Source organism: Gavia stellata, chromosome 4 (assembly GCF_030936135.1).
Source record: "Gavia stellata isolate bGavSte3 chromosome 4, bGavSte3.hap2, whole genome shotgun sequence".
NCBI lineage: Eukaryota > Metazoa > Chordata > Aves > Gaviiformes > Gaviidae > Gavia > Gavia stellata.
In genome coordinates, this window is record NC_082597.1 from 24,593,407 (window position 1) to 24,621,213 (window position 27,807).

Below are 27,807 nucleotides of genomic sequence, written 5' to 3' on the forward strand. Positions count from 1 at the left end.
GAACTGCCACTTAGCCCGTTGTTTACCCTCATGCATTTATGCAGTTGACTATTTTTGCTTAAGTGCAGTATCTTTTGCTTGTCCCTGTTGACTGCATCTTATTTTTTAAAACCATTTTCTTCAATTTGACAAAATGCTTTTGTAGTACAACAAAGAATCTACATCCTCAGTTTCTGATATTATTTAAGAGTCTTTCTTCAGATTACCATGCTTCCCAGGTGTGCTATATTTTAGAGGCCACAGCAACAACTCCCTTGCCAAGGTTGTAAGAACATACCAGCATATTCTCATAATTCTAGAGGTCCTGAATATATGTTCTGACACTTTTACAGAAACTGAGCTCATGCAGTACCTCTCAAGAGCTCAGTAGTCTGTTAAATAAGGTCTTAACACAGCTGAAGAATCCTTATTTCTGCAAAATTCCATGTGGCTTTAAGTCCCATTGAAGTACACAAAAATGTAAGACATTGAATACCACATAGGTGCACTCAAAAAAATGTGGCCAGTAATGGATGAAATCACAAGCACTCCTGAGTTAAGCAAACTCTAGAAGTAAAGAGGAGTGCAAAATCATCACTAAACTCTTATATCAGATACTATCACAGAGGTCAGAAGTTTTTCCTGTGCTTCCCCCTTGTTCAGTTGCTGAGAGACACTTTTTCATTTCAGTCATGGTCAAAAAACAAATGGCATATGTTGCCTCAGTTTGAATATTTTGGCTGTTTCCAAATGTAAAAAAATGTTTATGTTTACCATGTTTTGGAAAATGCTGTTTCTCTTTTTCTGTAATACAGAAGCTTCAAAAATAATCATCCAGCCTAAGAAAATAAACAGATGAAAATGTTTGGAAGATTAAAGACAAACAGCTTCAAAGTTATAAAAGTTTTAAAATAAGGTGGTCTGTCATTCATGGTAGAACAACTTTTGTTCAGTTTTTCACAGAACACTGAAGCTAAAGAGGTTAAGAGCACTGGATGCGCAAGGCTTTAGCTTCAGGGTACCAAAAGCCACTTAAGGCCCTTTGAGTTAAAACCTGGATTAAGGACCTCTTAGAAAACATTCAGGATATCTCAGGATAGGGGGTACACATGACTAGTGATAAAGTCATTCTGTTTAAGTCACAGGTCTTTCCCCTCCCTTGTTACTTAGCTTTGATTTTCATTTAATTTTCCTTTTACTTTTATCTTACTGAAAGCCAAAAGAAATATATAATTAAAAAAATACAATGATTCAAAGCCAAAGTGAGAATTAAATGTAAAAACCAGGGGAAAAAAAAATAAATAAATATATGTATTTTGAATAATCCCACTACATTCCATGAAGACAGAATTATCAGAATTGAGCCCTAAAAGCTAAAGATTTTTCAAGAAAAAGAACAAATGCTTTTTGTGCTTTTGGGGTATTTCATATATACCAAAAAGTCTGGGTTTTCTTAAATTATAATTCATTTTATGTATTGAAGTTTTCTTCAGGCTGGAGAATGCAATGATGTCTAGAAAACTGGCACCGTTATCACACTACTGAAAGCGAAGTAACTTAATAAGAATAGGCTTCCCTGTAACACCTCTTCCCAAGTCTCCTCTTGCTTCCTCATGTATTTTTTGGTTTCAAAGTAAGTATTTCACTACATTATAAATTAACTACAGTTCTGTCTCAGTGTCTTTTGACTGTAAACTTAGTGGGGTGGAGACTGGCTTTTTTGTTCGCCATCACATTGTTAAACACAAAAGGATTCCATTTCATGATGGCATCTATAGATTTCCACAGGGAGGACAATGATGCCTGTGATAATAACCATAGTTAGACTTTCATTCTTGAAACTGAAGAACTTGAATTTCCCAAATAAACTGGTTCATAAAGAATTCTATTTAAAAAATCAGAAAAAAAATTCTCAGGTTTTAGTATATATCATGGAAAAGCGATTGCTTCAGTTAATGAAAATAACAGAGCAAGAAACACTACTATTTTACAAGTAATACTTAAATAGCTCTTATAGAAATAGTTCCATTTATTTGTGCTCACACAATTGCATCCTTTAATAAGCTCTTTAAGGACTACCTTGAAAATATATGCCTAGGTTCCTGTCCACTGTTGTTTGCAACTGAAGCACACTTACCAAAATTCACATGCAATCAATGGACATACAAACAAATGCTCCAACATTAAGTACAAGCACTTAAAAGATCAAACACCTCAGTGATACTAATTTTTTTTTGCTATCTTGTACCTATGAATATTGTACTTTTCTTGCAGCAATATCTTAAGATATTCCTGGTTTTATTCCTGTGTTAGCAACAAAAGAAAAGATCCAGTGCTTCTGAAATGTTGGGGTGTTTTTTTCATTATCTTACTCCCAGGATATGTGTCACACTAACACATCAACTCCCTGGGAAATTATATAAATTAGATTTATTTTTGCAGTAGCCTTCTTAGCCAGTATAAGCTTATAAGGATCAGTGAAGGAAGCACAAACTTGTATAGCTAGTCAGATAGCTGAGGTTTTAAAATAAAGAACAATATTTCAACATTCTTAGAGCTAGGGAGTATTTAATTTAAAATATAGAAAAACTACTATGCAAAGAGATGACAAATATCTGTTATTGTTCACTTCTACAGAAGGCTTTTGGGTAGCTGCCTCATTAGAAAATAAAATCCTATTGCTAAGCAAATTACCTAAGAATACAACCACAGACCAAGCATACTTAATGACTGTACTAAATTTAAAAAAGAAAAATGTCTTACACAGAATCACACAGAATCACTAAGGTTGGAAAAGACCTGTAAGATCATCAAGTCCAACCATCAACTAACACCACCATGCCCACTAAACCATGTCCCACAATGCCTCGTCCACACGTTCCTTGAACACCTCCAGGAAGGGTGACTCCACCACTTCCCCGGGCAGCTTATTCCAGTGTCTCACCACTCTCTCAGCAAAGAAATTTTTCCTAATATCCAGCGGGAACCTCCCCTGGCGCAACTTGAGGCCATTTCCTCTTGTCCTGTCACTCGTCACTTGGGAGAAGAGGCCAACACCCACCTCTCTGCAACCTCCTTTCAGGTAATTGTAGAGAGCCATAAGGTCTCCCCTCAGCCTCCTCTTCTCCAGACTGAACAACCCCAGTTCCCTCAGCCATTCCTCAGAAGTCTTGTGCTCCAGACCCCTCACCAGCTTTGTCACCCTTCTCTGGACACACTTCATTTTAAACAAAGAAGCAGACTTAATACCGGCAAACAAAAATTTAATCTGCAGTATCTGGGATGATTCAATGAATAGGAAACCCCTGAAACCAATGGAAAGACTAACATTGACTTCAAACAGCTTTGGGTCAGGTTCCAAAATTTACACTGACTGTAATAACTCTTGATACTCTATTAACATCTGTCTTATTAATACTCAAAACCCCAGTAAGTTTTGAAGTAGCCACTAGGCACAAGAACTATTCCTTTGTGAGAGACTCCACGTATCATGTATCACCTTCTTTTACAAGAAAACTTTGAGATTTTCAGACATATTTTAGAGTTGCTGAACCACAGAATTGCCACAAGCAGAGATGTCTCCAGAATCACAACAGTGGAGACCTTCTTCATACCCCTGCGTACATTCAGTCTCTTGCTTTTTTCTGGATCCTCTCCTGTTTCTTCTCCTTATCCCCTAAATATAGGAGAAAATTGTCTCATGCCCAGAATGAGTCTTTCTTCACCCACTACTCCATTAGTGAGTTATTTAAAGCTGACTACTTCTGGTAGGGGAGCCAGTCATGAATCTGCTCTGTGAGTGAGCTACTGAAATACCAGCAATAGTCTGTGAAAGTGTTCCACTGCTATCATATAACATGTACAATCTATAACTTACACAATTTGGTCTAATAAAAGGTTTATCCTCCTCTGCAAATCTTGCTTCTTAAATTATCATAATGTGCCCATTAAATACCTATTAAATGTATATTATATTTATTTTTACATCCACATAAGCTACATCCATGTAAGTGAGCTTCAATCACGTAAAACACTAATATAATACAAATAATGAAGAATTACTTATTTCAATACTTCATATATACTTATTTCAAAGACTAATTCTGGCCTCTGCATTTCAGGTTTGCCAGCAGTGATAACAAAAACTCATGGATATGACTGTCCTTTACAGAAGGAAAACCATTTCAGCACAGCACTATGTAGTGAGAAGCATACTATAATCATATGATTTCTTATTGATTCATTGCACATGAACTATGTTTATAAAGGTGCAATTAGTCAAAATGCATTCTTGGAAATCATCTATAAATTATTAAACATTTATATTGTAATGATTTCAGTAATTTTAATCAATCCGGATTTTTAACTTCTATTAGCCTATCAACTCTAACAAGCAACACATCACTTCAGATGTACTGCAAAGGGGCTCTGTCCCATAACTGACTGAATTTTGCCTGTATCCATAAAAGTCTACTAAAAAAACAAGTGCTGTCATCAAAGCAAGGTTAAAGGAGTAGAAAAGACCTGCCTTTAGTTGTGGAGATATTTGGAAATAGTTTTTCAATAGCTCTGAAATGATATGAAAGCTGATGCTTTTTGAGAGCTGCATTATTTAGAATCCGAGTATATACTTCACATTTAACACTGTATCAGCAGCTTATAAAATGCCTCATGCTGAACTTACTTAGAAAACATTATACAAAGACAGCTGCTAATGGAATTCCTATAGGACAACTCTCTTGCTATTGTTAACTAAGATACTGGAGGAAAATAAGGTTGAACAGAAAGAATTTTCAACATTGCTTATGGACTTGACTGCCATTGCAACACGTGTTTTTCAAAACACATTTGAAAATCTTGCTCAGTATTTTCAAATGGCTCCAAAAATTTGAAAAAAACATGAGCTTGAAGCTAGTTTCCCAAACCCCTATTTAAGTTTCCTGCCTCATTAAAAGAACAGGCTTCAGGAGCTCCTGTGACTAGGTATTGAGTTAATGGATAAGGCTTCTATTTCTGAAACCTTTGGTTCAATGTCTTATGTTACATACATTTTTGATGCACAGAGGGGAAGTTTTGCTCTTGCTGAAGTGAATGGAAAGTTTTCATTATTTTCAGTGGGATCAGAATTTCCGTTGTATTTCGGGCTTTCAAGGATTCCTAAACTGGTTAAGTCCACGGGCATCAGTTACCTGTGGACCCTCTTTGCAACCGCCCATTTCAAGACACAAGTTCAAGAAATAAGGCTACCATGTTGTTATTTATTTACGAACTTTCATTTAGTAGTGAAAGCTTTAAACGTGATTTATTGAAAGTAAGTCACACAGCGCACCAATGTGCACACCAGATCAAAATTCTGGGGGAGTTTGGGCTTTGGTTTTTTTTTTCCCTCTCTGCAGAGGTATTATTTTCTACTATGATACGTGTAAATTGCAGCACATTTCAAGATTAGTGCAACTAGCATGAGAACATACAGTACATAGTTACTGGAACATTAAAAATCACCTTCTGATGTAATGTAATTCAATATATTGTTCATTTAACTTCTCATATTGACTAATATTCTACTGGCAGAAACTGGATAATTTGTTGAAGAAAAATTAATAACTGAAGAGGAAGATGACTGCATTTAAAAAAACAGTATTAGAAATGAAAGAAAATCAGATTTCAGGCTAAATTTATGACAGACTCAACAACTGTCCTGTCAACACATAGAACTGGGATCTATGTTCTTTTATCAAAATTCTGCTTATATACAGTTTCTCCTTCATTTTTATCTTCTGATTATATACAGGACAGCTCATACAAACCTCAAATTCCTCTAGGTTTGAGATGACTTTATAAAAGAATTTAATAGTAAATTTAGAAAAGGTAGTGGGGAACAGAAGCAGCAAAAGATGAGAGAAGTAAGATGAGAAGATCAAGTAACCGTTTAAATTACCCAGGAGTGCAACTTGCTGCTTCCAAATTATTTTACTTTAATTCATCTATAATGTATAAGCTTTCCATTATTTCACTTCACCGTAATTATAATTGCTAAGCACATCTTTTACAGGCGTGAAAAAAGAAACAGAACAGAAAAGAGAAGCACATCAGAGGGTTAAAGCAGAATTCCCTCACTTTGCACTCTTTCAAATTTTCCAGAGTTTTTTTTTACTCAATAATAAGGGTTCCTAAAAATGTTTCATTCCTGATTGTATCCTTCACTGCTTTATCAACTTTTTTGCTGACAATTTTTTGTGATCAGAACTGTTGCTTTCAAAATGTAGATTTAAAAACAGAGGTCGTAAGAGAGGACAGACAATATTCTACCAGAAATGCTCGCCTGACAGAACTTAATAGTCTAAAAATAAGGTTGATTTCTCTCAACCTTTAGGTGGAAACAAAGGACGTGGTCAAGTGACACCAATGTTCTCAGCCTATCTACTCTGCTGTAGTTGGCTCTTCAGATGGCCAGATCATTAGTCCTCCAGGTAACCAGCTGTGCTTAAATTCCCAGCTCCATCTCAGCTCTGACTGTGGGCTATTTTTATCATGTCTGTATAACATGGTCTTAAGAATATTTTTGCTTATAACCAAGCATGCTGCATTAATACCCAATGGAAGGTATAGGATTAAAATTTACTGAGAACAGTGATGATCAAAGAAAAGAAACCTGTTCCAGAAAAGGTTGTCAACAATGAAAATGAGTACAAAACACGTCAGTGAATCCCCCTCCAGAGGCTTCCTGAACATGGATGGATTTAAGTTCCAATTTTTGAATTGAATTTGAATTCAAAGTGTAACTAAAACACTTCAGAGACCTAACTAAAACGGTTCTAAAACAGAGGGAGGGTTGTTAAGGAAAAGATTTAAAGGGAGAGAAAGGAGAAGATCATTTCCAGCAGAGTCACTAAGTGATGACAAACAAGAAAAGGAAAGCTGTCGCAGATACCCAGGACTGCAGAGATGAGAAAGGGGAAAGAAAGAGTGCAGGCTGGCAGAATATGTATCTCTCAGGTATTGGAGAGAAGTCGAAATCTCTAAAGAAGCAGCCTTGCTGTTGTGATGCTGAACCATGTATGCTCTGATTTTGAATTGGCAAGCAATGCAAACAGGATCTTGGCATATGTCAACTTGCAGCATCCAAACATCAGCAAGCCTGAGGGACCATGTGTCTTTGACAACGACGAATCCTGGTTTTCAGAGCCTGGCCTAATGCCCCCTGCCATCTAAACAACAAACACACACCAGCAAGCAGCAGGGCTTTTTTTCCCCATATTTTTTAACCTTCTGCAGGTAACAGCTTTTAAGTGCGCTGGAATCGGGTGGCTGTATCCACGTTTCACCGGCCACCCAACACTGGGCCGGTCCCTGCCGGCACTGGGCACCCCCTTCTGAGAGGGCTGGGAGCCGGCGCTGCCTCGGGCCTTCCCCCACCCGCCGGCAGCCCGAGCGCAAGCGGGGGAAGGCCGGGGGAAGGCCGGGCGAAGGCCGCCCTCAGGGCCGGCGCAGCTCCTGCAAACGGGCCTGCACCGACATGGCCACCGGTGGGCCTCGCCAACTCGTCGCTGGGTACAGAGGCAGGCCGGCGGGCCCCGGCCGAGGGGACACTTTGTTTCCATCGCCCTTCCCTCTGCTGCCACTGTCCCCTCCAGCGGCCCCACCCCGCCCCCTGCCCAGCCCCTGCTCGTGCAGCCAGGGGGGGAAACGCCTTCCAGCCTCCGCAGAGCGCATGCTCGCATTGGGCTCTGGTGGGGTCAACCGCCATGGGGTCAGGAGGGGTGGCCGAGCCGCCGGTGCGCATGCGCGAGCCGTCCGGGCATGCTCAGTGGGCAGCAGGCACGCCGTGTGGGCGGAAGTGGGGTTGGCGGCGGTGGCTCCTGCAGACGGTATTCTCCGCCCCCGCTCGGAGACAGGTACCGGCCGGCCTGCGGGCCGCCCTCCCCGACCCCGACCCCGACCCCGACCCCGGCGACGCGGAGCAAGGCGTGGCGGGATGCTCTGCCCCCTCCGTAGGGCTGAGGGGAAAGGGCGGCTTGGCTGTGGAAGAGGGATCTCTCGTAGCCGGAGACCCTGCCGCCTCGACGTGGCCTGTGGGCCGCCGCCCCGGCGGGGCAGGGCCCGTGCCGTTGCCTTGTGCCGCCCTGGCGCTTTGCTGGGCTTTGCTTTCCGCTGTGATACCTACAGTTACCCTGCACCATCCTTCTCTCTCAGAGCTAACCTGCACACGGTCTCTGCTGTGGGAATTGAGTCCCCGCTTTGACAAACTCAGTGCTTTACAGATTAAAACTCTCTTCTCTCTGGCACTGAGTATACTGAAAAAAGTTTTTGTTATTAGTAAGTCTATGCTAATACATGTAAGCTCTTGGTTTATAAAGATCTCAGCTTCTTGAAATTGCTGGATTGACTCTCTGAAGTGATTACAGTTCAGATCCTGAAAGGATTTGCTTTGTAGCCCTGTTTTCCTGAGGTCTGTTTGTTTTGCGGTGGGTGGCTGTTTTCTAGAGCTGAGATATCGTTGATATAATGGCAGTGTAAGAAGCCATTTTCCTCAACTAACATTTGATTGTGGCCCCTTTTGCACAAGATCAGATTAGTAAATTTTAATCTGAAATTAATAAGGGAGATTTTGATTTGGTTTGGGTTTTTTTTTAATTATTATTATTATTGTTCTAGTTGTATTCTAGTGAAAGTAAGTACCAGTTGTGTTACTAAGAGTAAGAATAGCTTAGGACCAGAAGGGAAGTGCCTGAAGACCTGCAGCAGCAGCAAGCTGAAGCCTTGCAGCTAAGGGAATAAAATGTGTCACACTGCTGACTTGGTTTCTTTTGTTTTAGTTAGCTGATGTGGTGTTTTGTCCTCCTAAGAATTCTCAAGAAAATCACAAGTTACAAGATTAGACTATTACAAAAATTGTAGACTACAGACTTTGTTATTCATAAATCTTGTTATTCATAAATCTTGTTATTCATAAATCTTGTTATTCATAAATCTTGTTATTCATAAATCTTGTTATTCATAAATCTTGATTTCATTAAGGCTGCTGTATGACAACAGATTTCCTTTGTGACTGATTGCAGGTTCAGTTTATGGTATTTCTGTACTGTCTGCTTTGTTCAGTGATGTAAATGTTCATTTTTATGAGAAAACTTCACATAAACTATATAAAGAGTGTATAGCTGTGTCTACGTATGTGTGCACATTTAAAGTGAGGCATTACCTATTTCATAATTGTTTTAACTTTTATACAATTCTCCCAAATATTGCACTGACTAGTATTTGTCAGTGCAGAGGCTTCAGATACCTACCATTTTGACTGACCACATCAATAAGATGCTGATGCTCTTGGCTATTCCTTCGTTCTTCATGAAACTTTGGTGAGGTTTCCTCCAGAGGTCCACACAATCATGTGTTTTATTCTCTGATTTGGAGAATGTTTACCTGTCTCTCTGTACATGTCTTATCTGCTTTGATAAATAAGGAATCTCCTCATGCCTCTGACAGCTATAGCTTCCTTTTCCCAAAATTACATTAATCCCCTTTATGTCATTTTTGTGTATCACTGGAGTATTTCTTGGTTCTAGAGAAGGGAGTAATCTTTCCAATTTACCTCTCACTTCTTGTGTTTTCTTTGCTTTTCTGCTCCAAAGCTAATCTCACATTAGTTCTTGAAGAAAAGTTGTGTTCTAGAGGAGGCTACAGAGGAATAGTCCATTTGTTGTAGTGCGAGCTAGAGTCAGGACCCAGAAGTATGTATCTTTGGCTTGAGCAAAGGCTCAAATGTTGGGCGCATCTGAGTAATCCAGGCAAAGAGGTATTACTTGCTATCCTGTGCACTGGATTGATGTACTATGATGACAAACCGTAACAGAAGAACAGATCCAGCTTTGACTTCCTCCTCCATGAAGTTAATTCTGGAGTCAAAATGGATAATATTAATATGCTTATTTTTCTGTCTTGTTTTTTTCAGGATTAAGGGCTTGCAATTTTTACAATGCAGTTGTATTGTCTGTAATATTTCATTTATATTTTCAATTTTTGGCAGTTTGAACTAAAAGTGGTAAAGCTTGTCTGGCATCTTATTTATAATTTAGGGTGCTATTAGGCGCTCAGTTTGATTTTTTTTTTTTTTATTATTTTTTTTCTTCTTTTAAATATGCCTTGATGAATTTTTACTGAAGGAAATAGTGGAATTGTGGTGTTTTAGAGAACTAGGTGTGGAAGACAAATATGGTGGGCTTATTCATCAAATAAAGACAATGGGGAAAAGTCTTGCTTTGTGATCTCTTTGTCCTCTTCCAGAAAATGCTTGTTTCTGTTGATCTGGGAGGAAAAAAACAACGTAGTAACTCTGACTCTCATTACCCTATTTTCCTTATATTACTTGTTCCTCATATGTCCTCAGATATATGAGGTCTATGGAACATAATTCTGTTATTAGTGAATTGATTTTTTTTCTGATTGGTTATTATCTGTGGAAGTTCAGTTGATTTTCACTGAATCCTAGAGATTCTCCTTGCTGAAAAGAATGCAGCAACTTGTATATTCAGAATGTACATAGAGCGATTCCTGGTTCTAACAGGAGGTCGACTTGATCTGTCTGTCATGGCTAATAAGATGTTTTCCACTGCTAGAATGTTCCCTGGGGCTTTAGACTATTGTAAGGCATGTTGGTATCTTTAGTTTAACATTGACAGTGTGTGAGAACATTTTTGTGTACTGAACTTGCTACCTACAGCTTTTTGTACTGAAATCTTTTAGAAACTTTGTACTGCTTTACTATGTTAATTGCCATACAAAATTTGGCTATTTCATGTTGCTTAGAGGAGCATGATGGAAGGGGAGAAACAGTGATGAATTGTTTTGATGATAAGAACAAATTTGCCTTTCATATGTGGTTTATTTTTCTTTTGTTCCTGTCTTTCAGTCATGTTGTGCTGGTGTTTATGTCAACAGTTCTGTATTGTTTGTGGCTGTGTGATGTTAACTTCACTTGCAACTGCAGCTTGTGATTTCTTAATGATTTTTCAGTGTGCACTGAAGGGTGATATAACTAATCTGAGAGATTAAATTCTGGTGGTTTTCCAAATATAATTTAAGATTTCTTTTTTTTAATTAAAATGAAGTTTTAAAAAGCCTAGAGAAAAAAGATGTAAGGCTTTCACAAATAGACTTAAATGGTCAGGTTCTTCCTACCACCCTATTTTGCAGTGCAAATTCAAAAATTACAGTCTTTAAACCTCTCGTAGAGCCACTGTCCGATTCTATAAGTGCATAAGCCTTTGGGTGTATACTTTGTCCTAAACACTGAAGTTACCAGGCTCTCAGAGCTTGTATCTAGGGTGCGCTGCACCTAAAAGGAAATGCTAATTATTTTGCTTTCTGTCTGAACTGATGAAAAGACTGTGAGCCTGAAAGCTTTTCTTGTTTCTTGAGCATGCACCCCAGACCATACCTAGCTGCCTAATTCAGGTCTGTGGATATTTGAACTCTCAAGCTGCAAGTAAGAAGGATGAGGTAAAGACCTTCAGATATGTTGTAGGAATTTTTCTCTTGCTTCTGGACCTAGAGATAGAGGCATTCTGTGACTGCAATATTTTGATGGAATAATGTCCTCATTCCAGAATAAAAAAAATCTAAAATGACTGCTTATTTCTGTTGAAAGTTAACCCTTGCTTAAAGCCATTTCTACTAGGAAATTGTTTTCTGGTGTACTGTGGTATGCTTTTGGAATACATGTTTGTATTCTGTAGGCAATTAAGACAGAACTAGTGTGTTGTAGTAGATTGTTCCACTGTCAGAAATTTAAGGTCTAGAAAATTAGTAGGTCGAAAAATCAAGGATAGGGCAGAGCAGCACATAAAAGTTCAGCCCATAGCCATCCTCAGTGTTATATTTCACTTGCTTAGGCAAGTGATGTATATCACTTTCTCTTCCAGGGTATTACTTGCGCGTTCTCGTGCAGTGTACGTCCTTTCTGGGTTCTCATATAGTGTACATCCTTTCATATAACTCTTTACTTGTTAAAATTACTAAGTTTTTTCGTCGTTCTCTTTCCATATTTTTGTCAGTTTCAGCTACTGGAAGGCAAAAGGTGTTTGTAGTTCACTGCCTTCTTCCTTCTACTCTGTGTGTGTGTCCCTCCTGTTCCAGGAGTGTCCCATGATGCTGTCTAGCTCTATTGCAGCCTCTTTTTTTTTTTTTTTTAACCACCTGTCCTTATGAATAGCCCTGTTTACACCACTTACAGACTTTTTGAGCAGCAGACTCAAGTTGGAATGATTCTTGTCAGTGTTATGAAGTCAGCCTTTTAAGAACGACAAAGATACTTGACAGACTTATTTTTGCTTAGTTGCTATTCAGGAGAGCTGTGAACACCAAGGACAGCACTAAAGGTATCTTCACATAGGTTTGGGAAGCCAGTGCTGTATCAGTTTGTTTTTCAAAATTTACTTTCATAGCTCTTGCAGCTGGATACTCAGGACTTTGTTTTTTAATTGCAGAGAACAAGAATCTGGGAGCTTCAGTGATTAGCAGTTAAAAGACATGACCTTAGTTTTAAAGGTACAGAAGTTTAAGATCTGAAAAAAAACCCCCAGTCTTGTTTTCTACTTGAATGTTATTTACATAAATGTCCTAAATTGTGCAAGAATACAGTAAGTATGGACAGGTCCCACTGCATTAGCCTACATATGGTTCCTTTTTTAGAAATTTTCCTTTTTAACCTTGAAGGCACATGTGGAATATTGGTCCCATTGAAATAAATGGCAAAGACTCTTTTTAAATGAAAGTAAGGCAGCTGCATAATTTAAGGGTAGTCATCAGAGAGAGATGAGTTTTTAAACCTCAGTTCCTTTCTTTGTTTTGTTTTAACAATGATGTTTGAATTGTAACAAAATGCATCTTGCTGTTAGACATCTTTGTGGGGGAAAAAAAATCCAGAAAAGCCTACTTAGTTGCTCAAGTACCATAACAGAGAGAAATATATTAAAAAAAAGTGTTAATCTGTTATGTTGTACATCTCCCTAGCTCATTATAGTGTTGCTGGATAAAGATCAATATTGCTGATTAACTTTGAAGTTGACTTTCTAGGTGGAATAGATCAGCTTCTCAGCCTGCTAGAATATAGAGTGAAGTAGGTACTTTGAAATGAAAAGGTTTGTAAGTTGCTCTTTTCACTAGAGGCTTGAAATCCTGGTAAGCTAATGACAGTGCTATTCTGGTTCATGTTTGAAAACATACAGGTAAAGGCATCCTTTTTAGCATCAGTTAGTGATATTTTATAGAAATTCTAACTTCAAATACTTCACTAGTTAAAGCAGTCAACAGAGATGGAACAGCGTCTGCATCTCTGCACCAGACTTTTGCCTCTCTTTCAGCTCAAGTACAAATTGAAATCTGTCTGGTATTGTACCTCCCAGCTCTGTGCTGTGGTGGGTTGACCTTGGCTGGCCACCAGTTGCCCATCAAGTGGCTCTGTCACTCCCCTTCCTCAACAGGACAGGGAGAGAAAATACAACAAAAAGCTCATGAGTCGATATAAAGACAGGGAGATCACTCCCCAGTTACCATCACGGGCAAAAGAGACTCAAACTTGGGGAAATTAATTTAATTTATTGCTGATCGAATCAGAGTAGGATAATGAGAAATAAGAACACATCTAAAACCACCTTTCCCCCACCCCTCCCATCTTCCTGGGTTTAGCTTTACTCCCAACTTCTCTACCTGCTCCCCCTGTGCAGCGTAGGGGGATGGAGAATGGGGATTGTGGTCAGTTCATAATGCTTCATCTCTGCCACTCGTTCCTCCTCATGCTTTTTCCCTGCTCCAGCGTGGGGTCCCACCCACGAGAGACAGTCCTTCACAAACTTCTTTTGGTGTGGGTTCTTCCCACAGGCTGCAGTTCTTCACTAGCTGCTCCAATATGCATCCTTTCCACGGGGTGTCACTATATCCTATTGGATATGTTTTAGAGATATATACTGACTCTGTCTAGGATGGAGTTAGCTGTCTTCATAGCAGCATGCATCGTGTTGTGTTTTGGTTTTGTGACTAAACTAGTGTTGATGACACGCCAGTATTTCAGCTGTGGCTGAACATCGCTTGCGCAGCACCAAGACTTTCTCTCTTTCTCGCTTTGCTTCCCCCAGTGAGGAGGCTGAGGTTGGACTAGCAGTTTGGAGGTGACATAGCTGGGACAGCTGACATGAAGTGGCCAAAAGGACATTCCATACCATATAGAGTCATGCTGAACAATAAAAACTGGGGTTTTTTATTGGGTCTTCCAAGGGAGCTGTTGGTCAGAGACTGTCAGGGCACTGGTCTGCTTGTGGGAGGTGGTGAGTGATTGCCTTTTGCATGGCTTTGTGTTTTCTGGGGGGTATGTTCTTCCCCCTCGTCTTTCCTTCACTTACTGAACTGTCTTTATCTTGACTCATGAATTTTTTTGCTTTTACTATACCTATTCTCTCCCCTGTCCTGCTGCGGGGAGATGAGTGAGTGGCTTTGTGGGTGCCTATGGGCTGGCCAGGGTCAACCCACCACAAGAGCACAGGCAGTCAGAAGGTAGAACTCTTGTCCAATGCTTTCTGCAGTTCACTGGTGAGGTTATGACAGGATTGAAAAATGCGTCATGCATGTTGACACTTCACCCTTGATTAATGTGTTGTGACCCGTCCTTCCCCCCGCTCCCAAAAAAAACCATCAGCATTGAAACCAAAATCGGTCAACACCATTACTGGTGAATTTTGTGGATGTTACTATGTCTTTCTAATTCCTTGGCCATCGGATATTATGAAGGAGAAGGGTATTGAAATTCCAATTAGAGATTTGTGAACTCTTGTAAGAATTTAGTATCTGCTGTTTCATGTCAAGTAACTGAAATTTGATAATACTTCAGTTTTACCCCAGTAAAAGAATGAGATTTTGTTTCTGGTTTGTGATGTGCTGAAGCTCCCTGCCCTGCTGTCCATTCCAGGTAGTTGTTGATCTTGTTTTTTTCTTCTGGGTTCCTTTCAGAAGAGTAAAATTCTCTGAGGCAAGAGACTCTCAAAAGCTTAAGTAATTATGCTTAATTTTGTCCTTTGTTTGTTTGAGGTGTGAACTAACATATTCTACTTTGCAATTGGGATAGGTTAACGTTGTACACAGATAATTACTGAGGTTAAGGTTGGTAATTTGTAACTGTAGATAATTCTTGTCCAGTTACCTGTCCCTATATAAATTCTTTCTGCATGTATCCCAGGTAATAAACATTTAGTCATCTCTTCTTAGTAGTCAAGTTCTTTAAATTTTTTATCAGTATTTGGTAAGCTATGTCTGTTGCTCAAAATTTATGGCATTTTGAGTAACAGTGCCTCCTGGAGCCTCTCTGTCTTCTGAATGTTTTAAGGCCTCCTTATTGCGTGCGGACTGGGGAGGAAGTTACAGAGAAACAAGTTGCTTGTTGGCTTAAGTTGTAAAGTAGTGGAATATATATTGGAAGCAGGGATGATGCATGGCAGTGTGGCCTTGTTATTCTCCTGCTCCTGAGTCTCCGGAGTTCTTGGGGCTGCTTAGTATTTTGGAGCAGATGAGGACAGGTTTTCAAAGTCTAAGTTACAATTTAAAATGAGAACCTCAAGTCAGGCACTAATGTTTTTCTTATTTCAGATATTTATCAGACTTGCTAGAATGTATTTTGCTTTTAGATGTGTACTTTATTGCCTAGATACAATAGCTTAAGAAACCATAAGTTCTTTTGCTATTACTGCTTTTAAACTCTTAAATGGTAAGAAAAAAAGCTGATATTGCTAGTGAAAGGTTAACTAGTCTTCTAAGAACTGCAGATTTAAAATTAATGTATATTATGGCCAACTTTTGTTTTGCTACTGTATATGACAGTAAAAGGTACAGTTTGGGACAAGTGACAAGAGAGAGGTGTGTAAATTGGAAGCTAGGAGAAAAACAAAAGCTAGTCATCCTATGTATAGTCATTTTGGCTGAGAGATCCTTGAACCAAAGTATTTTATTTTATAGAATTCTCATTAGTGAATGTGAATTCTTGATAATATCTATTAGACAAGAATAACATCGCTGGGGAGTTTCCTGAAAAATGGGGAAGGAGAAGAAAGGATGGTAATTCACAACTAGAGAAAGAGTCATGAGTAATAAGTGTCGTCAGTTATCTTTGGATACTGGAGTGACAGTAAGGTGGAATTTTGATTTTTCTGAAGAATAAGGTATTTTTTTTAAAGAGTATCTATAATATTGCTGAGTGTCTGCACCTGTATGCATTCACTTATGTCTATGACTTATGATCCAGTGGTCTTCCCATTTTGCAAAGGTTTCCTGTTTCCATTTAATTGTGAGTATTTTGTAAGAATTCAGTCTGCCTAGCACTGAAAAAGCACTTCTGAACTGAAATGAAAACATAGTTTAAGCTTTTTAGTAGAATACCAAGTTTTTGTGTTCATCCAAAAGTATAGGAAATACTTTTTATTTGTTCTTCACTGTCATACAAAAATTGCTAAAACTCTGTCTGAAATTAGGACTGTGGCTATAATACTGCCGTCTGGGTTTTACTTTACAGACTTTTACTTTGATGCAGTCAAATTGTCTTACAGGGAAACAGCCAACTATAGAGACTGTTTATCTATGACCTATGCTGGGGAAGTAGTCATTCAAAGTCTCTGCTTGGTTTTTAATGTGCATTTCTGTACATAAAATAGTCACATTGTTTACATTGCCCTTTGCATTGGTATATAAAGTAATATTTTGTTGCCATTTACAGTGTTTTGGAATGTTTGCAAAATACAGTAATTTGGGTGGCTGTCTGTTGCCAAGGAAATGTTACTTTCTCTCTTCCTGCTAGTTGTGGTACTAAGACATGAGGCTAATCCCTCTGAAGATTTTTAGTCTTTCATAATTAAACTTTCTTATTATGAGAGAGATAATTACTCACCTGAGTAGATTTCAACTTCTAGTAACTCTTAATTTGAACAAGATTAATAGCTTCAGGAGTCTATTTATCATTTTTGTTTAGATAAAGCAGCTATGCCTGTTCAATTGCTGAAGATCATTAAAGAAAAATCAGAGACTCCACTACCAAGCCATTTGCAGAAGGAGGATTTGAAACATTTGCAGGAAGGCTTTGATCATACCAACAAATACGTTCAGGTAACTTACTAATAAAATAATTTTGTCTTACTTTGAAATAGCTCCTGGTATATTTATAAGGGACCTCCATATTCCAGCTTAGTTGGTGACTTGCTGCAGCTGTATGTCTTTGTGTGCATCTGTTTCATATCTTTAAGCAATGCAAAGTTATGACCCTGCTAAACTTTGTCCCATGTTGCTCTTGTCTTCATTGATTCACAGTTCTGCCCTTTCCTCTTACATTGTCAGACTTAAATTTTCTAAGAGGTTTTCTTAGTTTCTAAACTGTGGATCCATTTAAAAACACACTGATATGCAGAAGGCTGTGCTGGAAATGGAGTGATTGGGGGAGATTAAGTGGTATTTTGTTTTTTAAAAAATAGTAAAAAGCATCATCATCCTGTTAAAGATCAGATTTCAGAGTAATGACTTCTAAAGCAGTTTTCCTTTCTTGTATGAATCACAGAATCACTAAGGTTGGAAAAGACCTATAAGATCATCAAGTCCAACCATCAACTAACACCACCATGCCCATTAAACCATATCCCACAATACCTCTTCCACACGTTCCTTGAAGCAGTGCAATGTCCAGTTTTGTGAAAAGGGGACTTTGTAGCAACTACCTGCATCAAGATACAATTAGGTTTTTTATCATTACCAAGTGTGCATTTATATTTTACAGTAGTCCCAAATATATTTCAGATTGAAAGTACAATCCTAGTGTACTAGAGAAAGGCAGAAATATTTTGTTCATCCCTAAGACAAGTATACTCTATAAAATGCAGTGTCAGTTCTTGAGGGTTTTCTTTTTTAACCTGTTTAACTTTTTTGTGAATGGTTCTGAAAATCCTTTTAATCATCCCTGACACTTAAGTGGCAGGAAATCAGCATCATCCTAGGCTTCCCTTCAGTCTGTTACCAAAAAAAGAGGAGGGGGGGGGAAAAAACAAAAAAGAGGCAAGCTAATTTTGTAGAAAACTTAGGTGGCTTGAATACTTTAAAAATGGCACAAATATTTTAAAAATACAAGCTGAACTGGTCTAATGATTTTCTGTATCCATTTTTGCTTCCCCAGTTCCAGCTCTAGTGCTTATCTGACCCTTTTATTGAGTCCATTCATGAGAAGTAAACTGGCAGAAGACTATCCATATTGATGGAGAGGGGGTAGTTTGCTGCTGCTCTCACTCTCTGGACTGGTTCATTATGGTGTCAAAGAGATGCCAGGAGCAGTGCAATTAGGTAAAGCAAAGGAGCAAAACTGCCCTTTCTGGAAGCAGGCAGCAGGAGAGTGTTATAGGAGGTGATTTAATTGAGAATGATCCAGCCTCCCTTAGGTCTTGTAAAGGAACAAATGGAAATATCAATAACCAATGCTGCTAGTAAACAGTTTATTCCTCAGGGTGCAGTTTGCTGTTCCCATTCACCTGCAGGGCATATAGGCTTTCCTGCTTTTAAGAGCTATGTCTGCAAGTACCCCTGACATGGAAGAACAGATTCTTGTTGACAAAGGAAATGTTGAAGCAGACAAAAATGGATTATAAATTAGAAAATGTTTCTGCCAAAATAAATGTTTCCATTAGGAAAGCAGAAAAATTGTTACCAGACTATGATTTAAAGCATACATGCAGTGTTATAGCTGATTGCTGGAAGAGAAAGTGTATAGAATCTCTTCCTCAGACTTGTGTCTTGTGTTAAGAGAACTTCATGCTGCTGCCGACATGGATTAGTAGGTGACTAAAACAGCTTGGCATAAAAACAGTGGAACTGGAGAGCTGATAAAGCTGGCGCTAATGCACCATTAAATATGTGGGAAAATCCAGTTCTGCAGGCTGAGCTTGAAGCAAATCTTAGAATGCACTGATGTTAGGTTATCTTAGCGGTAGCACAGCACACTCTCACTCTAGACCTGCCAAAATAGGGATCAGGTCCTGCTTTGAGGAGGGAGGAAGCGGAGAGGAGGATTTTTATGAAGTGTGTTCTGGGAAAAAGCAACAAAAAACCATGCAGGATGCTTCTGTCTGGCTTGTGTGCCTCAGCTCTTTCATTCTTCTTAAACTTTGTTGCTTTCTGGCATCCCTGTGAACAACACAGATTTTAATTTAAATTTGTGAGAACACAGCACAAGCAATGTCCATACATCCTCGGTCATGATGTCCATTAGCTGAACCTGATGCCTTCTCTGGCTAGTTCATCATCCTCTGGGTTTTGCTGTGGCAAAGCTGAACCAAACCTGAACATCACCTGCCAAATCAGCTGTTGGACCAGACTGAGGAACAAGGCTGCAGCAAGGAAGGAAACAGATTCGCTAGAGGAATTGCACAGTAGTCAGTTTGAGAGTGAGTCTAGTGGCATATGGAATGGGGAGGATTTTGGAAGAAGTTTGTCTATGGGCTCAATAAGCAGCGCAGGATTTGTGGGGGAAGAGTGAATTTGAGCAGGATTTGCGAAGGTAGGTTTTGCTGAAGTTTGGAGCCCAAGAGTTTCAGGCATGTTGAAAAAGCAGTGGATAGTATTCCTGCTGAGGAAGAGAACTAGAGTGTAGGTGTTTGGGATACAAAGGAGAGTGGTGGGGCCAGATTATTAGAGTGAAGAATATGGTCCCAGAATTTGAAAAGTCATTGGAAGATATCAGGATGTAAAAGGAAAAATAAAAAGTAAAAATGGTCTGAAAGCAGTCTGTATCTCATCAATGTATACTGCTTTTAAATAGCATACCTGTGCAGATTGAAATTTCTTTAGTAAGAAAAAAATATGTATTTAAATAGAGTGTTCCTGAGGTGACTCTGTTTCATTGCAAAGACTTTATCACAAGAAAAATTCTGTAGTATTTTATTTACTTGTGAGTACAGTTCAAGACAAACAATCTCAGCAAAAACAAGTATATATAATACTTGCAATTTTAAAGTTGTAATTTTGAAAACAAGTGGCAAACCTTTCTGTAAGTATTCATAGACAAATTATTAGAACATTATTTTGCAGATGCTGATTGTTAAAATAAGTATTTGATACTTAAGTCTCCTTACAAAACTCCTTAGTCTTCCCTGTGAAAAGTAGGAACTTACCTATTAAAAACATATGGTCATAGATCTTTGACCTTCATTTTTGTCTTAAATGAAGCATTACTACTGTCTTGAAAGCAATGAAGCAATATGGTACATGTTAAAACTAATTCAATGTGGCTATTTTTTTAGTGTAATAAAATTAAAATATACTTTGGGTTGGAAAAGGATGATTTATGGAGTCTTAGTATTTCTTTATAAACCAGATAGTAAAATAAATTGTTGAATTTGATTTGGGTTTTCCTCTTCAGTTAACACGTTGTAGGACTAATTTTAGACTGAAAAGCCTCTACAGTAACAATTCACTGATGTGTATTTTATCCTAATTCGGTTTAAGAAGTGTTTACTAACATTTAAGTCAAGCTTCCCACTGATTATGTGTACTGTAAAATCATTATGATTTACCTGACTATCCTCTTAATGTTGCTTTTGTGCATTTATAGACAGATTGGCCTTGCTGTCTCTCTACAAGAAAACTTTTATTTTACTGCCTGTGCTGTTTGTGTAGTTCTCTTAACACTTTATAGAGTCTGTTTTCAAATTTTTGTATTTTTCTTTATTGAGCTGATTTCTGTGTTTTTACTCTTGAGAAGGATACAGTGCTTTACCTGCCATACTGTGGAAGGATACATTGAACTGACATTTTTGCTACTGTTGAAGGAGAACCTTTTTTGATGAGATACTGTCTTTCTAAAAAAACACATTTGTTCCAAAGATGTGTTAACATCACTGAAGTTGCTGGTCTGTGATTTTTTTCTTCATTATAGCTTCAACTTCACTATAAAGAGAGTATTTTTACATGATTAATAGAACCTTTGCATCTTTCAGAGCATTTGTATTATTGACAACTTAATAGGTCACTACAGTTTCAAAACTTTGTAATACTGTTTTCCAGCTGTACAGGTTTTTTTATTTTTCACAGAAGATTATTTATCTTCATATACATCTTTTATCTCTTGACTGTGATTTTGTTTTGATATTTATGTTGTAATCCTTTGCCAATATTTTTGGAGAAATTGCTGTATCTTCTAAGATTTTGAATACCCTATGTTTTTAGCAGCCTTTCAGGTTTTATGTTAAAACTGTAGCGTTTGTGCTAATATTGTAACTAGTAAAAGGTACTTCCGTAGCTACTATTCCGGTTTTCAGTCTAAGCTTATCATCTAGTCAGTGGTATCTAAGCAGTATGGACATGCAATATTTCCTTTGTTATATCCCAAGAATATTACTCTTCAATGCTGTCTTCAGCAGTTTTTATTTTTTCTTTTAAGAATTCAGATGGTAATTTGCACTTAGCACTTCAATTCTACCTTTTTTTAGCTTACAGATGTTTTAGCTAACAGATGTTTCAGTAACTTAGAGGCATATAGTCTTAGTTCACAATATTTTTTTATTTTTTTTTTACTCTTTAGGGAATAGTTGTTCTTTCCTACCCATTAACGAAACTCGGAGATGGGACAGAATTTTTCAAGGTTGTTCTTCAAGGTACTACATTTAAGTATATATTTTAAATTTATTTTGTTGAACTTCTTGACACTTTTTTTGACATCATACTATTACATCACTAGTATCTGCTTTTTTAGTGTTCAGTGAAATGTTATATTTAAAATACACTCTAAAAGTGTTCGTTCTCTACAAAAATGGATTATTTTAAATTTATGCCAGGTCAGTTAATGGAAACAATACAGTCTTTACATTTCAGTAGGCTTCTTGTTGCTTCTTGTTGTTTCTTTTAAAATACTGTCTTGGAAATGCATTAGCTATATGTACAGCTTTAATAGTGTGGTTTTAAACTGCTTATCATAAAGGACTAATAAAAATGCACACTTAATAATTACCATATAATATACATCGTATGTACTATGTACGTGTGCATTTAGCATAGGTCAGTATGTTGATTAGCAGCAAAATATTTGTATTTCATTCTGTTTTAATCTAAGCAGTTAAAAAATGGAATTTTTACCTGATTACTCAGGTATTCGAATATCAGTAGACACATTAACATATTGAAAGGCTTAAGTTGTTTGTCATGTAAGAGATGGTACTAAAAAATAATGTGTCCCTTTTAAGTCCAAAGCTCATCATGCCCTCCAGCCAGGAAGGATGAGAATGTCACTAGTCAGGAGTCTGTGTTGGATTCAAGGAACTTTCCATTTCTTTCTATTTCCTTCTCAGCTCCTACCTTACACTGAGTAGAGAATCATCACTTGCTCCCTCTGAGCCCTTCTGATTCTAGAAATTCTGTGACTGACCAAATAGCAGGCTGGGGGGTGCAGATCTGACCTGGGGATACTTCTTTGTGTCTGGTGTTAGCAGAGGTGAATAAAGTTGATGGGACCTGAGTCAGTTTCCCTGCTGGCTTCAGGGTTCCCAAAGCGGGATGCAAAACTTCCTTGAGTCTTGCTAATTTCATGTGGCTGTTCAGGAGGGCTGAGAGTTTCTGCACATTCTCCACAGCCTCAAAAAATAAGTTTGTGCATCTAAATCACAGAACCATTAAGGCTGGAAAAGACCTTTAAGATCATCAAGTCCAACCATCAACCCAACACCACCGTGCCCACTAAACCATGTCCCGCAGTGCCATGTCCACATGTTCCTTGAACACCTCCAGTGATGGTGACTCCACCACCTCCCTGGGCAGCCTATTCCAATGCCTCACTACTCTCTCAGCAAAGAAATTTTTCCTAATATCCAGCCTGAACCTCCCCTGCTGCAACTTGAGGCCACTTCCTCTCGTTCTATCGCTAGTTACATGGGAGAAGAGACCAGCACCCACCTCTCTACAACCCCCTTTCAGGTAATTGTGGAGAGTGATAAGGTCTCCCCTGAGCCTCCTCTTCTCCAGACTGAACAAGTCCAGTTCCCTCAGCTGCTCCTCATAAGACTTGTGCTCCAGACCCCTCACCGGCTTTGTTGCCCTTCTCTGGACACACTCCAGCACCTCAGTGTCCCGTCTTGTAGTGAGGGGCCCAAAACTGAACACAGGATTCGAGGTGTGGCCTCGCCAGCACCGAGTACAGGGGCACGATCACTTCCCTACTCCTGCTGGTCACACTGTTTCTGATACAAGCCAGGAGGCACCTGGGCACGCTGCTGGCTCATCTTCAGCCAGCTGTCAGCCAGTACTCCCAGGTCCTTTTCTGCCTGGCAGCTTTCCAGCCACTTGTCCCCAAGCCTGTAGCATTGCCTGGGGTTGTTGTGACCCAAGTGCAGGACCTGGCACTTGGCCTTATTAAACCTCCTACAATTGGCCTCAGTCGATCGATCCAGCATAGTTTCTGAAACAGTAAAAGGTAGAAAACTCTTTTAAAATAACAACATAATTTCTGCCTCAGTCCTCCTGGAAGGCTATTTATTGATATGTCTATGTCCTGGAATATCTCCAGTTTATATAATTCTACAATATGGTCTGTATTAATGTAAAAAATCAAATATGACTAGATAATATTTCCTCTCTAACACTATACACTGATTTGTCCAAGTAGAAATCTTTGTCATTTCTGTTTAATGCACACTGATGTACAATGTGTGCATATTTTAAATAGTCCTCTTATGAAGGATATTCTGCTTGATATACCTAGAGTTAGCACATAAAAGCAGTTGTATAACTATTTGGAAGGATTTTTTGTTTGTAGATTAATTGGAATGAAGAGTGTTAGACTCTATAGATTAACTTATTTTGGAAATCTCTTCCCAAGGCTGTTTTGTTTTGGAAAAGGTATGGTGATCGGGAATTGCTTCTGCTTTTTTTTCTCTAGATTTGGATAACTTGTGTTCACGGATCAACAGCATCAATATTTTAATATATGGAAAAATGGCAGAGGATTGTGCAAAAGTTATACGCCACGGGGTAAAAATATATATGTATTTTCTTATTTTAGGAATTGTTCTGCACGGATATATGTTGACTTCTTGTCTTTGTATAGCTATCACCAAAATTAGAAATAGACTATTCAGTCAGTTCAAATTTATAAATATGAACTAGAAAAAAAACAAAAAGTATTTGCTTATGTAAATTCTTTCCAACAATAATACTGAAATAAAACAATTCTTTTCATCAGTGCTGTTTACCTAGCAAGTAAAGGATCATGAATATGGATGATAGAGAAGTCATCCATTTATGTTCATAATTTGAATGTTTATTGCCATTTGATAAGACATATTTTAGAAATAAATTGATTGAAAAGGCAGTTACAGTAGAAGCTTTTAAAAAAAAATAAATTTCAAAACTACGTAAACATTTTTCTTTATTGGCTGGGTACTGGCGTCTTGCTTCGTCAGAGATACAAGCTTGGTTTGATTAGCTCCAGGGTAAAGGGCATTGGCAAGTCAGCCTACGAGTTTATGAGAGAAAGTGTTGCAAATAAAGAAGGAAAACAAGCTGAAAACAATTGCCTCAATATTTTTTATTAGATTGCCTGTCAGTTTGCTGACACCTCAATATTAGCCAGATATGAAATTAAAATTAGTGTATATGAGCTTATGTTAGTGCTTTTTCATTTGCGATATAAATTCACACTAAATCATAGAATGATTTGGGCTGGAAGTGACCTTTAGAGATCATCCAGTTCCAACCCCCCTGCCGTGGGCAGGGACATCTTTCACTACATCACATTGGTCCAAAGCGCTGTCCAACCTGACTTTGAACACTTCCAATGATGGGGCATCCGTAACTTATCTGGGAAACTTGTTCCGGTGTCTCACCACCCTCAACATAAACAATTTCTTCCTTATGTTCAATCTATACTCTCTTTCAGTTTAAAACCATTGCCCCTTGTCCTGTCACTATGGGCCTTGGTAAAAAGCCATTCTCCATCAAAAAGATGTAAAGTTATATAGTGAAGAAAATAGGACTTTGTTCTCACATTCTTAGAAATGTTTGTTGTGCACAAAAGTTAATGGATTTCTCAAATATGGAAATAGCAATGGCTTAGTTAGAGTTCTGTCAGGGTTTTTCAGCTCAAATGGGCTAGTACACCTGAACTCTGGTGATCTGTATGTTGAAAAAGGGTAAAAATTATAGCAGACCTTAGGGCATGACATCAAAATATCTCTTAAAGTCCAAGTTGCTCTGAATTTATGGAACACTTTAATTTCAGTTCAGAGACACGCATATTCTTTTTATGTAATTCTACCTAAGGTTAAAGAATGACTTTTGCTTGGTTCCCAGCTCTTTTTTTCTTCTCCCCGCCTCCCCCCACCCCCCTCCGGGGGAAAGATCTATTTATATTCCTTGAGAGTGATCTTGCTGTTTCTGGATAGTAGCTTACACCCTGAATTGTATCTGCTTCAAAGATGCATGCATCAGTTCATGAGATATATGGGACTAAAGCTGCTAATTTCAAGAATTACACCTATAATTAGAGCTGAGGTGTTTATATAATGTATAGTGACCTATATAGTTATGTGCTTATAAATATTCAGACACTGAAAACTTTTGAATCTCTGTGTTTTCAACATTGTTAATCAGACTAAATTAATAAGGATTTGATGAATATGTATAGATTAGACAGAAGGAACTGAATGTTTAATTACTGCTTTTATCACATAGACAATCCTCAAACAGCAGGTGACACATGCTGGCTGCCTCTTCAAATGGGTAAAAAAAAGTATCTTGCCCAAGAAAAAGTTTAGTGTTTCTCTTTTTTTAACAGAGATGTAACTGTTTTGAGATTTTTATCACTTTTCAAATTTTAGTTGAAGTTAGTAAAGAGGTTTGGGAGTTACAGAGCATGTAGGACAGACTGAAATGAGAGTGAAATTTATCTCTCTAAAAAGCAAGGCTAAAAAAAATACCAGTTTTATAAATTTAAAAAAAAAATTATGAAATTGTAGTGAATAGTTGAAGAAATTTATTTGAAGTTAGTGCAGCATTTAAAAAAATAAAATTGCAGGATCATGTATAGCTGAAAACTTCCCATGGAAATGGAAGATGCTGGTATATATCTTTGTAGACCCTTCTCTCTTTTTGTCATTCTTACCTTGCCTTATTTCCAGTCACATAGTTTGTTTTATTAAATATTATTATTAATAATGATAAACAATATTAACAATAAAAATAATACTTCAGAAGTCTTGTTTAGCAATGTGATTCCTTGTACTTTGAGGATTTTTTTCTGGCATCATTTACCGTATGACTTCCATCAGCAGATAGTCAAGCTTGTGTCACGAACTGGATGGGTTAAAACTTTGTTTTTGAAGAAATCACTGACTCTAACAAATATTTTCCAGCAAAAGGTGCTTGCTCTGACAGATAGCATGGTGGTAGGTCTTGGGAAGTACATGTTATCTGTAATGTGTGGTCTATTAAAGACTGGGTGAGAGCAAAAAAAATTCCATAGGACATCTTCCTCTATTTACATCTAGTATCTCCTCCAAGCAGCATAGATTATGCGAAGGAAAAGTCAGTAACACCTCGTGATTTTTGAATGAAGGATTTCACAGATAGAATTCTTTCAAATTAATTTAGACATAAGGAGTAAAAATTACCTAAATCCTTTTAGTAGAACTCATTTAAGGATTGTGCTATTAATTTGACCTTGAAATTGGTGCATGGCCCTTTTCAGTCCTTTGATATGTGTGAGCTTGAGGGAACAACACGGAGGGGCTTTGGGCTGGGTGGTAAGGTCTGCAAGTCAGAGTATTCAGTTTTACATTGGATTCTGCTGTGCATCAAAGCCTTGTTTTAATGTTTGTCATATGCCGTGCTAAAGAGAGAAACGTGCCGTGAAGATCGGCAAAATCAGTTCAGTCTGTTTAGGGCAGAGAAATCTTTTACAACCGTCAGACATGTATAAAATAAGATGTGACCGTCTTTATAAAAATTTCTTGATTCCACAGAATTTTGACAGTGAGTCTAGGACGGGGAGGTCCTGAACTAATTTGCTAAATATACAGGGTGCAGAATCATTTTAAATTTAAAGAACAAATCAGTTTTACTGTCCTGATTAAAAAAAAAAAAAACAAATCTTGAACAAGGCCCTAAGCAGCAATTAGAAGATGGAAAGATCAGTATTAAAGAGCTGAGTAGGAAACCACAACCCACAGGCAACAACTCTTAGATGGCCAGAGTGCATTAAAACCAGTGTTCAGTCTTCCCCAGTGAACTGAACCTTCATGGTACTTCCCACATGTCTCAAATGAGATTATAATTTTGGAAGAATCTGAATCTGAGGGAACAGAATGATTTCTGAAACTAGCAGGGTTGCAATTTGGCAGTTAGGAAATAGATTTAATTTTAAAAAAAACAAAGTTTCAGCCATTAAAGAATTACTTCCGTAAGGTCCAATACTTTGTTTACTGCTTACAATTTCAGACTTCACAGTTTTGTAGATTTCCATATCATACTTCCCATGCTGTAACAGCTTTAGCTAATTAGCCTGGGGGGAGAAGCAGGCTATTCCCAAAAATGTGAATAACCACGTTGTTCTTGTCTGGGAGTTGTCTGGCTCTGTAACCAGAGTAACCATCAAGGAAAATACTGTCTTTCCTTTATTTCTCACTTCTTTTGAATGAGGGGAGTAGGATTTCTTTTTGCTGTTTAAAAATGTTGGTCGAATCTTATAGCTTGTATATATATGCAATATAATACTCTTCTGTTGACGTGAAAATCCACCAATTTTTGTAAATGGCTTTGATTCCCAAGCCAATTATA

General features: G+C 38.0%; 1 protein-coding gene across 1 annotated transcript in view; it reads left to right on the plus strand.

The window, feature by feature from the left end:
- The first annotated feature begins 7,841 nt into the window (after positions 1 to 7,841).
- Positions 7,842 to 27,807, plus strand: part of POT1 (protection of telomeres 1) — an 88,596-nt gene continuing 68,630 nt past the window's right edge. The window contains exons 1-4 of the mRNA XM_059816364.1: positions 7,842 to 7,874; positions 16,982 to 17,115; positions 21,566 to 21,638; positions 23,912 to 24,003. Of these exons, the coding sequence (XP_059672347.1) occupies positions 16,993 to 17,115; positions 21,566 to 21,638; positions 23,912 to 24,003 (288 nt within the window). The 5' untranslated portion in view covers positions 7,842 to 7,874; positions 16,982 to 16,992. The remainder of the gene's footprint in view (positions 7,875 to 16,981; positions 17,116 to 21,565; positions 21,639 to 23,911; positions 24,004 to 27,807) is intronic.